Here is a 12908-nt window from a genome sequence, read left to right as displayed (position 1 = left end):
GCTGGAGCTCAGAGACACTGTCTTATTCTGAGGTTTCCAGCCAGCTCCAGCCACATGCAGATTAAGTTTCAGGCTGTGGCTAGTGCAGAGGCCTGAAGTATAGCCTGAGGATTTAAGAGCCAGCACAAAGCAGGAGGCAGCATTAATTATTCACTGGCATCTCCCAGGCAACAGGCACTCTGAGTCTGGGAAAGACCTGTGCACACTGGATATGCATCTTGGCACTGTGCAAGAAGCTTGGCCTCCTAAGTTCCTCTCAAGCCCTAAGCCACTGCAGCATCTCCAGCAGTGGAATGCCCAACTGCCCAGGTAGCACTGCCACAGGGGCACTGGGCAGGACAGCTGGCATCCAGTCCACACTGCAAAGCCCCAGCTTATCACTGACAAGTCCTTCCAGGGGTCTGCAGCAAACCCCACCCCAGCAGCAGCATCAGAAGAGTGGTGGGAGAGAGAAGGACTTACTTGAATAGTGTGATGGAAGGTGAGAGGGCATTGGCAATGAGCACTGCCACTACCAGGCCGTAGATTGCTATGATCCCTGCCATGACCACAGGGATGATGGACTTCATGATCAGCTCAGGCCTCATCACCGACATGGCTGCAATACCTGTGCCACTTTTTGCTGTGCCATAGGCAGCTCCCAAGGCTGGAAGAGAAACAGAAGGCATTAGACATCCCCCTCCATCAACGACAGCCTCTCCTCCTGCTGCAGCCCCAGGAAGAACAGCTGAGTCAGCACAAGGAAGAGTTATGCAAAGCTAAGTCACTTGACTGCTCGGCTTGTCAGGCAGGGCCAGTCCCCTACAGGATGAGGAAGTGATCAAAGGTGCTGTTGAACAGTCCTGATAATAAAATATCCCTTTTTAAGCTAACTTCACAGCAGGGCAGACTCCCTCAGCAGACACCCACTGCTGCTCAGGAACTAAAACCCCAAGTCCAAATCTTGTTAGTTCAGAGCTGGTGCCCTCACAAAGGCCACACTGCAAGGCTCTGCTCAGCTGAGCTGCAGAGGAAGCACAGCAAAGCACTTCCTTCCACCACAGCAGGCTGCAAGCCAGCTGGAAGCCTGATTTACAGCCACTGACCTTTGAGCCACTTGGGCCAAGTTCTCAGATGCACCCAGTGTGTAACAAGCCACCCTCCTGGGGCCTCTTCCACAAAGCTTCTCTGCCTGTGCTTTGGCCTGGGGCTAAAGATGCACTTCAGCTCCATCTGAGGAGGCACCTACTGAGAGAGCAACAGACCTGCATGTTGCTGCACTTCACTCCTGGGAGAAAGGACACCTTCAGGTGTCAACCTCACCTGGAAGGATCCAAACACTTAATCCAACCACTGGAACCACAAAGCATAGAATCATAGAATTGTCAGGGTGGAAAGGGACCTCAAGGCTCATCCAGTTCCAACCCCCCTGCCATGGGCAGGGACACCTCACACCACAGCAGGTTGCTCACAGCCACATCCAGCCTGGCTGCAAAACCCTCCAGGGATGAGGCTTCCACCACCTCCCTGGGCAACCTGTGCCAGTCTCTCACCACCCTCATGGTGAAAAACTTCTAACTTCCTAACATCCAATTTGAATCTCCCCACTTCTATTTTTGTTCCATTCCCCCCCAGTCCTATCCTGGCTTTGCAGGCCACAGAGCATCACAACCACCTCATCCCAAAGGTTCACTGATCACTTGTGTCAACACTTGAGCATGCAGAGACCAATGCAAGAATCCAAAGCTTGGTTTTCAAAGCACACCACAGACTGAGAACTGCAAGAGTCCCAAAGCACCAACCCAAAAAGCAGCTTCTGCCTTGAATGCTCTTGTTAGTCTCTCAAAAGCTTTCACAAATCCCTCCTCCTTTGGTTCTGAAGTGCTTGCAAAGACTTCCTTTCCTTCAAGCCTTGCTCCAGAGCACTCCAGGAACCCCTTGACTCTGGACTGCACTCAGCATCACCCAGAAGATGACATCAACATCAACCCAGGAGATGCCAATCAACAGCCTTTGAAGCATCACTGTGGAGATAGGTGGGAGGGGAGGTGGTCTCCTTTTCAGCCCCCATCAGGCTGATGTTCAAAGTCCTATTTAGCATGAAGATGCTCCTGCCTGCCCTAAAAGGCTACTGGAGAGCACTGAAGCCATGGGGATTTTCCAGTCTTGGTACTGTTCAGACCATTGCTGTTTTTCTCCACCCACTTAGTTTCCTACAAGGGGGAGCTGCTTGTTCCAGAGGTGTAGCTGCCTTACACCAGCATCCAAGCACAAGATTCTGCCCCTGGCCCAGGAGCTGCCAGGAGGTAGTCACAGGGTTAAGGTATGCTTTGCTGCCCCTCTTGGAGCAGTGAAGACTCAAGCAGTAATCCCCTGGCTCTGCACTAAGAGCAGCACTAACAGGAGTCACCATCAGAGGCAAGCTCAGTTTTAGTTACAAACCCTGGTTCTGAATTAGCAAAGCTCTTGAACATTGACTGTCACCTGAGCCAGACTGTGGAAGGCTCTTCAGCCATTCACAACTAGAATCCAGCTCAGCAGGAAGCCTGAGCCAAGAGCAGAAGCCAGGTTTTACCTGCAGGTGTAAGCTGTGCCTGGAAGCTAGCACACAAGCCTGGCTGGCATCCTGTGGAGGCATCATTTAAGGGTCTGGCCCCAGGAAGCCTGGAAAGAAATCACTGACTTGAACCATGAAACTCTGCTGTTGGATGAAGCATCTTCTAAGGCCTGCAAGGAAGGGGCATCCAGATAGAGGTTAGCTAGGCCATGGGCTGCAGCAGGGAGCAGAACCCTCTGCAGTCTCCTCTGAACCTAGCAGATGCTCATGAGGGAAACTCACCACTGCCACATCAGTGATGGCTTCCTGCAAGCCTGGAGGCACCTGAAGGTGCTGCAGTGCAGTGCTGACTGCAGACCTGGGTTTGCAGTCCCACTGACAAAGCCAACCAGCCAAAGCTCTTGGGGAGGGGCACAACAGCACTGGTTTGGCAATACCCAGTTAAATCCAAACTCTAGGGAAGAGGCCAGAGCTTATGCCTTCAGCTTGTGGATCTGCCCATGCACCTACACCATGTGCTCTGGGGCAGCTCCTTTCCCCACTGCAGCTGTCACACTCCCACTGGTGGGCAGTCACAAGTGCTCACAGCTTGGCACAGCCACTCCCAATGGTCTTCAGCAGCATCCTGACCAACTGGCTTACGCTGGGGGCCTCTCAAGCTGTATCTTCCACAGCAACTTGTCTCACAGCTCTGAGTGAAGCTCTCCTTGCACCTTTGCCACTGCCCCAGTACTACAGCCAGGAGGGACATCCACTTCCCAGCATGGCACAGCCCCCCCATGGCACAGCTCTTCAGTTATCAGCTGCTGGGCACTGGGGGCAATCCTGCTGCACATCCTGGCTTGTAGCTCCTGGGAGATGTGAATGCTTGGAGCACCACAATGCATCATGTTGGAAGGGGCCTCTGAAGGTGATCTTGTCCAACACCCAGCAGGGACATCCCCAACTACATCAGGTTGCTTAGAGCCCTATCAAGCCTGACCTTGAATGTTTACAGGGAGAGGGCCTCCACCACCTCCCTGGGCAACCTGTTCCAGTGTTCTACCACCCTCAGGGTAAAGAGCTTCTAACATCCAGTCTAAATCTCCCCCCCAGCTCAAATCCACTGTCCCTTGTCCTATCACTAAAGTCCCTCACCAGCTCTCCTGGAGCCCTTCAGGTACTGGAAGGTTGCTCTAAGATCTTCCTGGAGCCTTCTCTTCTCCAGGCTGCACAGCCCCAACTCTCCCAGCCTGTCCCCACAGCGGAGCTTCTCCATCCTCTGATCATCTTCATGACCTCCTCTGGACCCTCTCCAGCAGCTCCAGGTCCTCCCTGTGTTGGGGTCCCATATCAGGCCCCAGCCCTGCAGGTGAGGTCTCCCCAGAGCAGAGGGCAGGATCCTCTCTCTCCAGCTCTGCCCACACTGCTTTGGATGCAGCCCAGGCTGCCCTTGGCCTTCTGTGCTGCCAGTGCCCATTGCTGGCTCCTGTCCAGCTTCTCCCCCCCAGCACCCCCAAGTCCTTCTGTGCAGGGCTGCTCTCTATCACCTCCTCCCCCAGCCTGGATTGATAACTCATTTGCTACATTTAATCACTCCTGATGAGTTCCAAGAACATGTTCCTCCACCTTCTCAGTGAGTAGATTTGAAGAGATCTGTGTGGAAGACAGTGAAAACAAAAGAGCTGTACCACTGCTGCCCACCAAGCCTCCCTGTGTTTGATCAGATCACAGAGCTCCATCACCTCTAGCATACAGATCAACTAAGGCAGAGAAAGCTATCAGAACATTCATCTGGCAGCCAAAGCTGCAGCACTTCACCTCCCTGGCTTGGTCACAGATGAAAAACCAATCTGGTCCCCAAGCAGAAGCTGCCAGTTCCAGGTTCAATGGTGCTGAGGGTACTGAGAAGTTGCTTTACTTACATAAAGCCCCTCTCTGAGCAGTGAAGACTCAAGCAGTAATGCCCTGGCTCTGCACTAAGAGCAGCACTAGCAGGAGTCACCATCAGAGGCAAGCTCATTTTCAAGACCACCCACTCCCAGTAAGTGTGCTTCAAAGGTAACTTGATCTTGAAAGACTTCTGAAGAGTAACTCCCTGAACTCACGCCAGAGCTGATTTAAGACTGCTCCTGAAAACCCCAGTCCCAGAGGGCTGGGGAGGCTCTGCCTGGCTCCTTGCCACAGCAGTTCCTTTCTATGAAGCAGAAGCAGTAGCAGAGGTGGTGTAGCTGTGCAGCTCCAAGGTGAAGTGTGAGCTGAGGGTAGCTTCCCATGCAGGTGAGCTGTGGTCTTGCCATTGCCAGGACCTTCAGTAAGGGCTTGCCTCTGACCCTCACTGCCACGCCGGAGCAGCCTGTGGTCAGATCAAGGGCTGGTCCAAGCATTAGGACCAAGCTTTGGTAGCTATAGTTACTGTGCTCAGTCAGGTCATGCACCCAGAAGGTTAATCTGGCAGCTAAGTGAGCTGAGACTCACCTCCCAGGACATTCCCTCAGCAGAGAGGCTGTTGTCTTGCATGGGTACTGCAAAGCTCTGCAGAGATGTGCACCTACAGACAGTGAGCACAGCACCAGTGAGCACAGCACCCCCCATCTGCACAGCTGCAGTACCAGCAGCTGCAGCTCATTGACAGCCCAAGAGCAGAGGGTCAGAAGCAGCCACACACTGCAGCAGCATTTGGTCCCCTCAGAGCCAGGGATTCATAGAACCACCTCTTTAGAGAAGACCTTAAGAGCAAGTCCAGCCATGACCTAACATCTCCCTGTGCACAGCTGATAGGCCATGGCCCTCAGCTCCTCATCCAGACAGCTTTTAAACACCTACAGGGATGGGCACTTCACCTCCCTGGGCAGCCTGTTCCAGTGCCTAACGACCCTTCTGGTAAAGATATTTCTCCTAATATCCAACCTGAACCTTCCCTGGTGCAACTTGAGGCCATTTCCTCTTGTCCTTTCACTTGTTACCTGGGAGAAGCAGCCAGCTCCCATCTGGCTCCAACCTCCTTTGAGGGCTGGAGAGCAAGGAGGTCTCCCCTCAGCCTCCTCTTCAGGCTGAACAACCTCAGCTCCTTCAGAGGCTCCTCCCCAGCCCTGTTCTCCAGACCCTTCCCCAGCTTTGTTGCTCTTCTCTGGACCTGTTCCAGCTCCTCAATGTAATTTTTGGAGTGAGAGTCCCAAAACTGAACCAAGCACTCAAGGCATGGCCTCACCAGTGCCCAGCACAGAGGCACAATCCCTGCCCTGGTCCTGCTGGCCACACCACTGCTGATCCAGGCCAGACTGCTGGTGGCCTCCTTGGCCATGTGAGCACACTGGTCAGCTGCTGACCAGTACCCTCACATCCCCCTCTGCCAAGCTACCTTCAAGCCACTCCTCCCATGCCCCAGCATGGAGCAGCAGTTTTCACAGTGCAAGCTGTGAAGGATTTCCAGAGCACTGCCTGGCAGAATTTCTCTGCATCAGGAAGTGAGCTACTCCAGCTCACACTTTCCATCACTGTACCCTGGGTCACTGGCACAGCAAGCCTGCCAAAGCTTTCTGGATGAGTCCTTCCATCTGGAGCCTTCCAGAACTAAACCCTTACCAAATGGGCTGCCCCCTGCAGCAGGCAGGCTTCCCTTACAGCAGGCATCAGCTCACCTCCATGCCTGCTCAGCCTGGAGCAGGTTGTTCTGAAACAGGTGGAGAACTGCTGGAGGTCACCATCTGGGCTCAAGAGTGCTCAAGAACATCCCTTGCTGGGGATGAACCTGGATGTTCTCAAAGGCTTCTTCCCACAGGTACTCTGAAGCCTGTTCCACACCACCACAGTGAAGACAAACACACTAAGCTCCACCTCAGGTTACTGTAATGGATACTTCATGGCTGCCCTGGAAAAACCCTGCTGCTATGTCCAGCTGCATCTCAAGAGAAGAGAGGCAGCCACATCAGTGCAACTCTACCTGGGGCCCATGCAAATGCAGCCCAGACTGACTCAGGAGTGGCCTCAGCCAGTGCCCAGGTAGCAACTGGAGGGGTAAATGAGTAAGGTGCCCTACAGAAGTTGTAGGCTTGACGAATCTTTAGGGAGCCCATCAGAGGCTCAGGGACAGCCAGCATGCTCTGTTCTCCCCTAGGTTAGGAGAGGCTGGGGGGTGGGTTTCAAACAGGCCCAGCACTGTCTGCACACCTCCCAGGCCAGTAGGCCATTTACTCTTGTTCAGTGTGTTTGGAAACTCAGAATCACAGAACTGTTCCAGTTGGGAAAGCCTTCCAAGGTCATCAAATCCAACCATCCAAACACCACCGTGGCCATTCAACCAGGTCCCCCAGTGCCATGCCCATGTTTCTTGGCCAGCTCCAGGGATGGGAACTCCACCTACTGCAGCTTCTGGAGGAGTCTACCAGCTCTTCAAGAAGCTGCAATAGCAGCAGGCCAAGGAAGAGTTGCCAGCCAGCTGTGCAAGCAGCTGGCACTGCTGCAGCTGGATTCTGGACTGTGTCATGGCACACAGAGGCAATTTTACCAAGCATGGCAAGGCTGACACTTTACACCACAGGCTTGTTCTTCTGCAAGCAGCACAGTCCACTCAAGTGTTACTTCACTCTTTAGCATGATGCAGGTTCCCCAGGAACCTTCAAGATGACCTGTTCAGACTGGGGGCACCACTGTACTCCAGGTGCTGACTGGCAGAGTAGCACCAGCTGGCAGGAGCCCATGGCATCTAAGAGCAGCTTACAGCACTCACCAGCAGACATCCACTGGGAAAGCCAAGGTCTGACTGCATCCAGCAGATGCTCCTGGGCTCCAGCCTTGAAGCCTTGTGCTCACAAGGCTCAGAGTCTGAAGGAAGCCAGCTCAGCCACGCTCTTTGGTGGAGACAAGCAGCAGGTGGGAGCACCTTTGTGTGAAACCACTGCTTCAAGCACCACCAAACAGCCTGAGCACACTGGAGAGCACTGCAGCTTGCAACCACTGCTTCAAGTCACTCAGGCTCTGGACAGAAGGTAGAAGAAGCTTGGTTAGGAAGAAGAAAAAAGGAAGCTGACTCAAGTCCTGAGGCAACTGGCATTCACCTCCACTGCTGCTCTGAACCTTCCAGAGGGCAAGTTCTGCACCCTTGCCAGTCTAGAGGGACTTGAGGGTGGGCCAAGAGCCCCCCCTTAGGTACACCTGGGAGCCACTGTACAAGCAGCAGCACATGTGCTGGAGCCAGGTTCTGTAGAGCCAATGGTTGTATCTTGGTGCTTGATCTGGTTCAGATGATCCCAAGGCTGGCATTCACCAAGTGGAGATGATGCCCTTGGTGAGATGTCTTCCCTCAACTGAGCTGCAGAGGTGCTGCCATCTGGGTTACAGCACTCACCCCTCCAAAGCCACCAATCCGACCAGTGCTTAAGCTGGCCTCTCCTGCAGACAGTCTGGTAGCTCAGAGTTCTGACCCAGGGAGCTTTCCTGCCCATACTCTGATGCTTTGGAAGATTCTTTAATGATCTGGAACAGAAGACTGCCTTCAGCTGCTCTCTGTTCTGCCTTCTCATTTTTACTGCCAGCTACAGCTAAGGAGTCTGCAAGCTCTTAGGATGAGGTCTGCTGCTCCCACCCCTCAAGAGATGGTATTTTTAGGAGGCACAGGTGTGATTTGCCTCCAAGGCTGCAAGTTGTTTATAGCCATGAAGCCTTCTGGAATCAGGCTGTGCAGCACTGCCTCAGGAGCCAGCCATTATTTCTCCATGGAGGTCCTTCAGCAGCTCTCCATCTGATACAGTAGCTGCAGCCCCACTGCTGTTTCATCAGCTCTGCAGCAACAGCAAGGAGACACAGGACCACCCTTAAGCTGCTGGGTAAACCTTCTCTCCATCAGCAGGGCTCCAGATGCTCTGTGGTGAAGCAGCACCAAAGGCACTGAAAGCCCACCCAGAGTGCAGACCTAACAAAACCTCCCACCACATCCTGGGGGTCACTGTGGGACACCCCAACCCTTTTGTGCAGGGAACCACAGCAAGCACAGTACCAGGCAGCTTTGTCCAAGACCATGCTTCTCCATTTTGGCATGGAAAAGCCACCATAATCTGCTCACTCAACAGCACCTGACAGTGAGCCAGCCACATTTTACAGAGGAAATAAAGGAACTTCAGCCATCAGAACAAGTTGCAATCAGCAAACAAATAAAGCAGGCTCCAAGATAGCCAAGGTCACTGCAGCCTGCTTTAGTATTTCTAGCTGCCATCAGTAGCAACTGACCAGAACAAGTTCTGCTATCTACTTACCATCAGCAGTTAATGTTCAAACCCCAAACAGCACCACATGAAGTCTCTTGTTTTCACATCAAACCAGCCAGGACAGTGTAAAAGCTGAACATGTTTACTACAAACATGTCTCAGAATGACAAGCTCCACAGGAATCTGTTCTTTAGCTCCAGCATTAGTCAGACACTGACTGCAGTTAACACCAGCCCAGCACCATTCTGAGGTCGTTTAACACTGCCTGTCTGGACAGGATTTGCTCCTATGTCAGGGTGGGCTTCAACAGCTGATGCCCAATTCACATCAGAACATGTCACAGCTGTGTGACACTGCAAGTTTCATTTATCCTGTATTGACACCTCTGCCATACATTGCCTCAAAAGTCCAAGCTGCTTTGCTTTGTTTAAAGCACTTCAGTGATGTTCACATCCAAGAAATAATTTCCATCAGCTGTTGAAATCTATAGGAATAATTTCCACCAACTGATGGAAAACTACAACCTGTTGCTCCACTGACTGGCCCCATCAGATGCACTTAGACCCTAGCAAGAGACCACCTTCATGGTTCAGATCTGCTGGTTATCAGGACCATCTGACAGCTTCTCCACCAAGGTCTACTTGCCTGCCAGCAGCGACGTGACAGGGACCAAACCTCCTCTGGACAACCTACCTCAGCCCTTCCCTTTGGCTTGCACCATGCTGTCAAACCCACAGCTTCCAGGAAGCACTTCACTTCTAGCTCAAACCTGCCAAGCAACACCTGGAGCTCTTGTTCAGATGCTGACATCAGCTCTGCATCCCTCACTGGTGTCTCCACTGAAGTAAGCTTCCACATCTTACACTCTTTGGCTTTCAAGTTCAGTTTCACAAGAGGAATCCAGTGACTCAGGAACATAGCTCAGTATTTAGGACCTTAATCCCAGCCATTGTACAAAAGGTCTGCTGGCTCCTCTTTCCAACAAGCAATCAGGTCTTTGGCTGTTCCTCCACTCCCTTCACTAGCCAAAGGGCAGGTAGCTCCCCAGTCCCTGGCTCCTACCTAAGGCATTCCAGCCATGTTCCCACCAGTCCTCACTTGTTAAGTCTCAGTACAAGGTTTTACCTGAGGTGGCAGGGCCACCCCTCAGCACAGGCCAGCTGCATCCCACCCCTGGTACAAAGTCAGCAAGACTACACAGCCAGGCAAGATTTATTTTGCAGAGGTTCAAGGCTGGTGTGAAACCAGTCAGTGGTGCTAACACCAGCACTAGACAGCTTCCTCTCCACTACTTTTAATCCACTGCCCACCTGGCTATTTGCACAGTTTAATCTGCCACACTAATTGAGAGCAGCTTCCACACATTTGCTTTCCTCTCCCAGCTACCAGAGCCTACTTTAACATAATTAGACTCCAAGCACATCAACAGCTACTTGTCACTAGAGCTCCTGCCAGCTCACTACTTGAGTGCTTCCACTCCTCAGCTGCCAGGTGAAGACCAGTCAGGACACTCACACATGTGGGGACACCAGGCAAGCCTTCCCAAGAGGAAGCCAGGCTGATTTCTGGGTATTCCTAGCTACCGCATTTGGGAAGCCTTCTCCATACTACACCTGAAACTGAACAGCAGGGTTGCACCTAGCAGGAAGCAGTCAGGGCTCAGACAGGAGCTGCAGTTACCTCCTGCAGAAGGTTTACTCATGCTCCAAGAGAGACAAAGCATCACAGGATCAGAGGCTGTTCCTTCTAACACACCAGCGTTTGTGAGCTGGTTCCTCAACAGGGAGAGGGATGCCACAGAATGACCCAATTTCCTCTGCACTGAACCTCCGTACTTCAGAAGCAGATGGATGGTCACAAGAGCAGAGCTTCCCCTTTTTCAGTGCCTCCTGCAGCTCTCATTTGGAGGGGAAGGTCAGGCCTTAGCAGCTCCTTTTAACGTCATTAAGATCTTTAACGCTCACTCCGCTCCTAAAATGCATTTTAGGTTTCAATCCCATTCAAAAGTCGCTCTTGCATGATCCGAGGAATGGTTTAAAGGGCAGCTCTGTCCCATTTACAGCAGGAGTGCTCCACTCAGCCCCAGGAGAATCAGAGCAACCCTCCCCGCCGGGGAGTGGGGCCAGCGTACTACCGGGACAAGCCAGAGCCCCGGGAAGGCCCCCGGGGAAAGCCCCCATCAGCGCACGGCAGGGTCACAACCGGGTGCCGGCTGGTGAGGCTCCGTCCCGACGGGCGCGGCCCCCCCGCGCGGGGCCAGTCCGGGCGGCAGCACCGCCGCAGTCACGTGGCAGCGGGGGCTCCGCCGGCGGCGGCACGCTCCGCGGTGACGTCACCCGCGCAGACCCCCTCCGCCGCACCCCGGTAGCCCGGATGGAGCTGGGGGGGGAGGGAGACATCTATCCCCGGGGCCGCCTCCGCCCCCGCGACCAGGCCAAGACCTGTCCAGCCGGGCACCAACCCCCCTCACCGCGGATCCCGCCTCGCCAGGGAAAAGAGCGCCCCCCAAGCCCCCTCCGCTGGCACTACGGCGGCGAGTCAGACAGTGCCCCCTTTCCCCCACCTGCAACCTCGGCAGCCCCGAGCCCCGCCATCCCCCCCCGGGAAGCCAGACGGGTGCTCACCGCTGAAGACCATGGCAGCCGAGGCGCCCATCACGGCGAAGAAGGAGGCGTACTCTGGGCTAGCACTGGACGACATGGCTGCGCGGGCCGGGCCGGGGCTAGGCGCCGCTGGGAGCGGGAGCGCAAGAGGGCGAAGGGGGAGGTGGAAGGCTCCGCCGCGGCGCCGGTCCTCCGCAGGCAGCGTTCGGCCACAAAATGGCGGAGGCAAGAAGGGAAAGAGGGAGGGAAACGGGGCGGAGGCCGGCTGAGACCTGCACAAGGGAGGGGACCGGCCACGGGCGGGAGAGGGAGGGAGGGAAAGCTGCGGCTCGGAGCTCCGTCCCGGCAGGAGTGCGCGGCGGCGCGGGCGCTACGCCCTAAGTACTGCCTCCGCAGGACAAAATGGCGGAGGCTCGCCCGTCACGTGACCGGCGCCCACCGCCCTCGTCCGCTCGCTCCGCCCTCGGCCGCCACCACGCGGACGAGCCCGGGGGGCTCTCTCCCGCCGTCCCGGCCTCCCCAGCCAATTTCCCGCTCCTGCCGCGGGCCTCGCCGCCGGCAGGAGGCGCACTCCCTCTGATACGCGCACTCCGTGTGGTGCGCGGGGCATTTGGCCGACCAGAGGCCGGCCCGCTTCTAGCCCCTGTGCTCGGTTTCCCTCTCCCCGCCGCCCGGGTGGTTGAGACCTGCCGGCGGCCGAGGCCCGCGGAGCGTGATTCAGTGCTCATTAGCATAAGGGGCGGGGCCGGAGGGAGGCTCCGCCCGCGCAGTCGCGGGTCCTCCCCGCGTTGGGGGCGCCGTGGCCGGGGCGGGGCGGGGTCGTGTTCTCCGTCCGGTGTCCTCTGGGGCACCCTCTGCCCTGTGCCGTCTTCCCTTTGGCCCCGGTGGCACGGCCACCGTGGTGTGTCCTCTCTCCCACATGTTGCATCCCTGGTGCCACATCCCCATGGTGTGTCCTCTCTCCCACATGCTGCCTCCCTGGTGCCACATCCCCATGGTGTGTCCTCTCTCCCACATGCTGCCACCCTGGTGCCACATCCCCATGGTGTGTCCTCTCTCCCACATGCTGCCACCCTGGTGCCACATCCCCATGGTGTGTCCTCTCTCCCACATGCTGCCACCCTGGTGCCACATCCCCATGGTGTGTCCCCTCTCCCACATGCTGCCTCCCTGGTGCCACATCCCCATGGTGTGTCCTCTCTCCCACATGTTGCATCCCTGGTGCCACATCCCCATGGTGTGTCCTCTCTCCCACATGCTGCCACCCTGGTGCCACATCCCCATGGTGTGTCCCCTCTCCCACATGCTGCCTCTCTGGTGCCACATCCCCCATGGCACATCCTATGTGCCATGTCCTTTATCTCCAGCCCTGTGGCAAGGAGATTGGAACTAGCTAATCTTTAATGTCCCTCCAAAGTGAAACCATTCTCTGTACCATGTCCCTAGTGCCACACCCCCCATGGCGTGTCCTTTCTCCCACAGGCCAGGGTGCCACTTTGTCCTGTTACTGGTAGGATCCTGATGTCTTCCTGTCTCAGAGTCCCAGGACTCTTACTGGAACTGTTTGACAAAATGAACTTTTGCCAC

The 12908-nt window shown here is 55.3% G+C and overlaps 1 protein-coding gene across 2 annotated transcripts; it reads right to left on the bottom strand.

Moving 5' to 3' along the window:
* Nucleotides 1-449: 449 nt before the first annotated feature.
* Nucleotides 450-11655, bottom strand: ATP6V0C (ATPase H+ transporting V0 subunit c). Of its 2 annotated transcripts, none has more exons than XM_054390957.1 (2): nt 11343-11655; nt 450-646 (listed from the first exon to the last, which is right to left on the bottom strand). In XM_054390957.1, exons 1-2 carry the CDS (start codon nt 11416-11418, stop codon nt 459-461), a joined length of 264 nt encoding a protein of 87 aa, XP_054246932.1. In that variant the 5' UTR covers nt 11419-11655; the 3' UTR covers nt 450-458. The 2 variants fall into 2 exon arrangements, with proteins under 2 accessions (XP_054246932.1, XP_054246931.1); XM_054390956.1 differs by lacking the exon at nt 11343-11655 and adding an exon at nt 1086-1220.
* Between the last annotated feature and the right edge of the window lie 1253 nt (nt 11656-12908).

The sequence above is a fragment of the Indicator indicator genome, chromosome 22 (assembly GCF_027791375.1).
Source record: "Indicator indicator isolate 239-I01 chromosome 22, UM_Iind_1.1, whole genome shotgun sequence".
Taxonomy (NCBI): domain Eukaryota; kingdom Metazoa; phylum Chordata; class Aves; order Piciformes; family Indicatoridae; genus Indicator; species Indicator indicator.
Note: the sequence above shows the minus strand (reverse complement) of the source record. Positions and strands in the feature narration are given on the sequence as shown.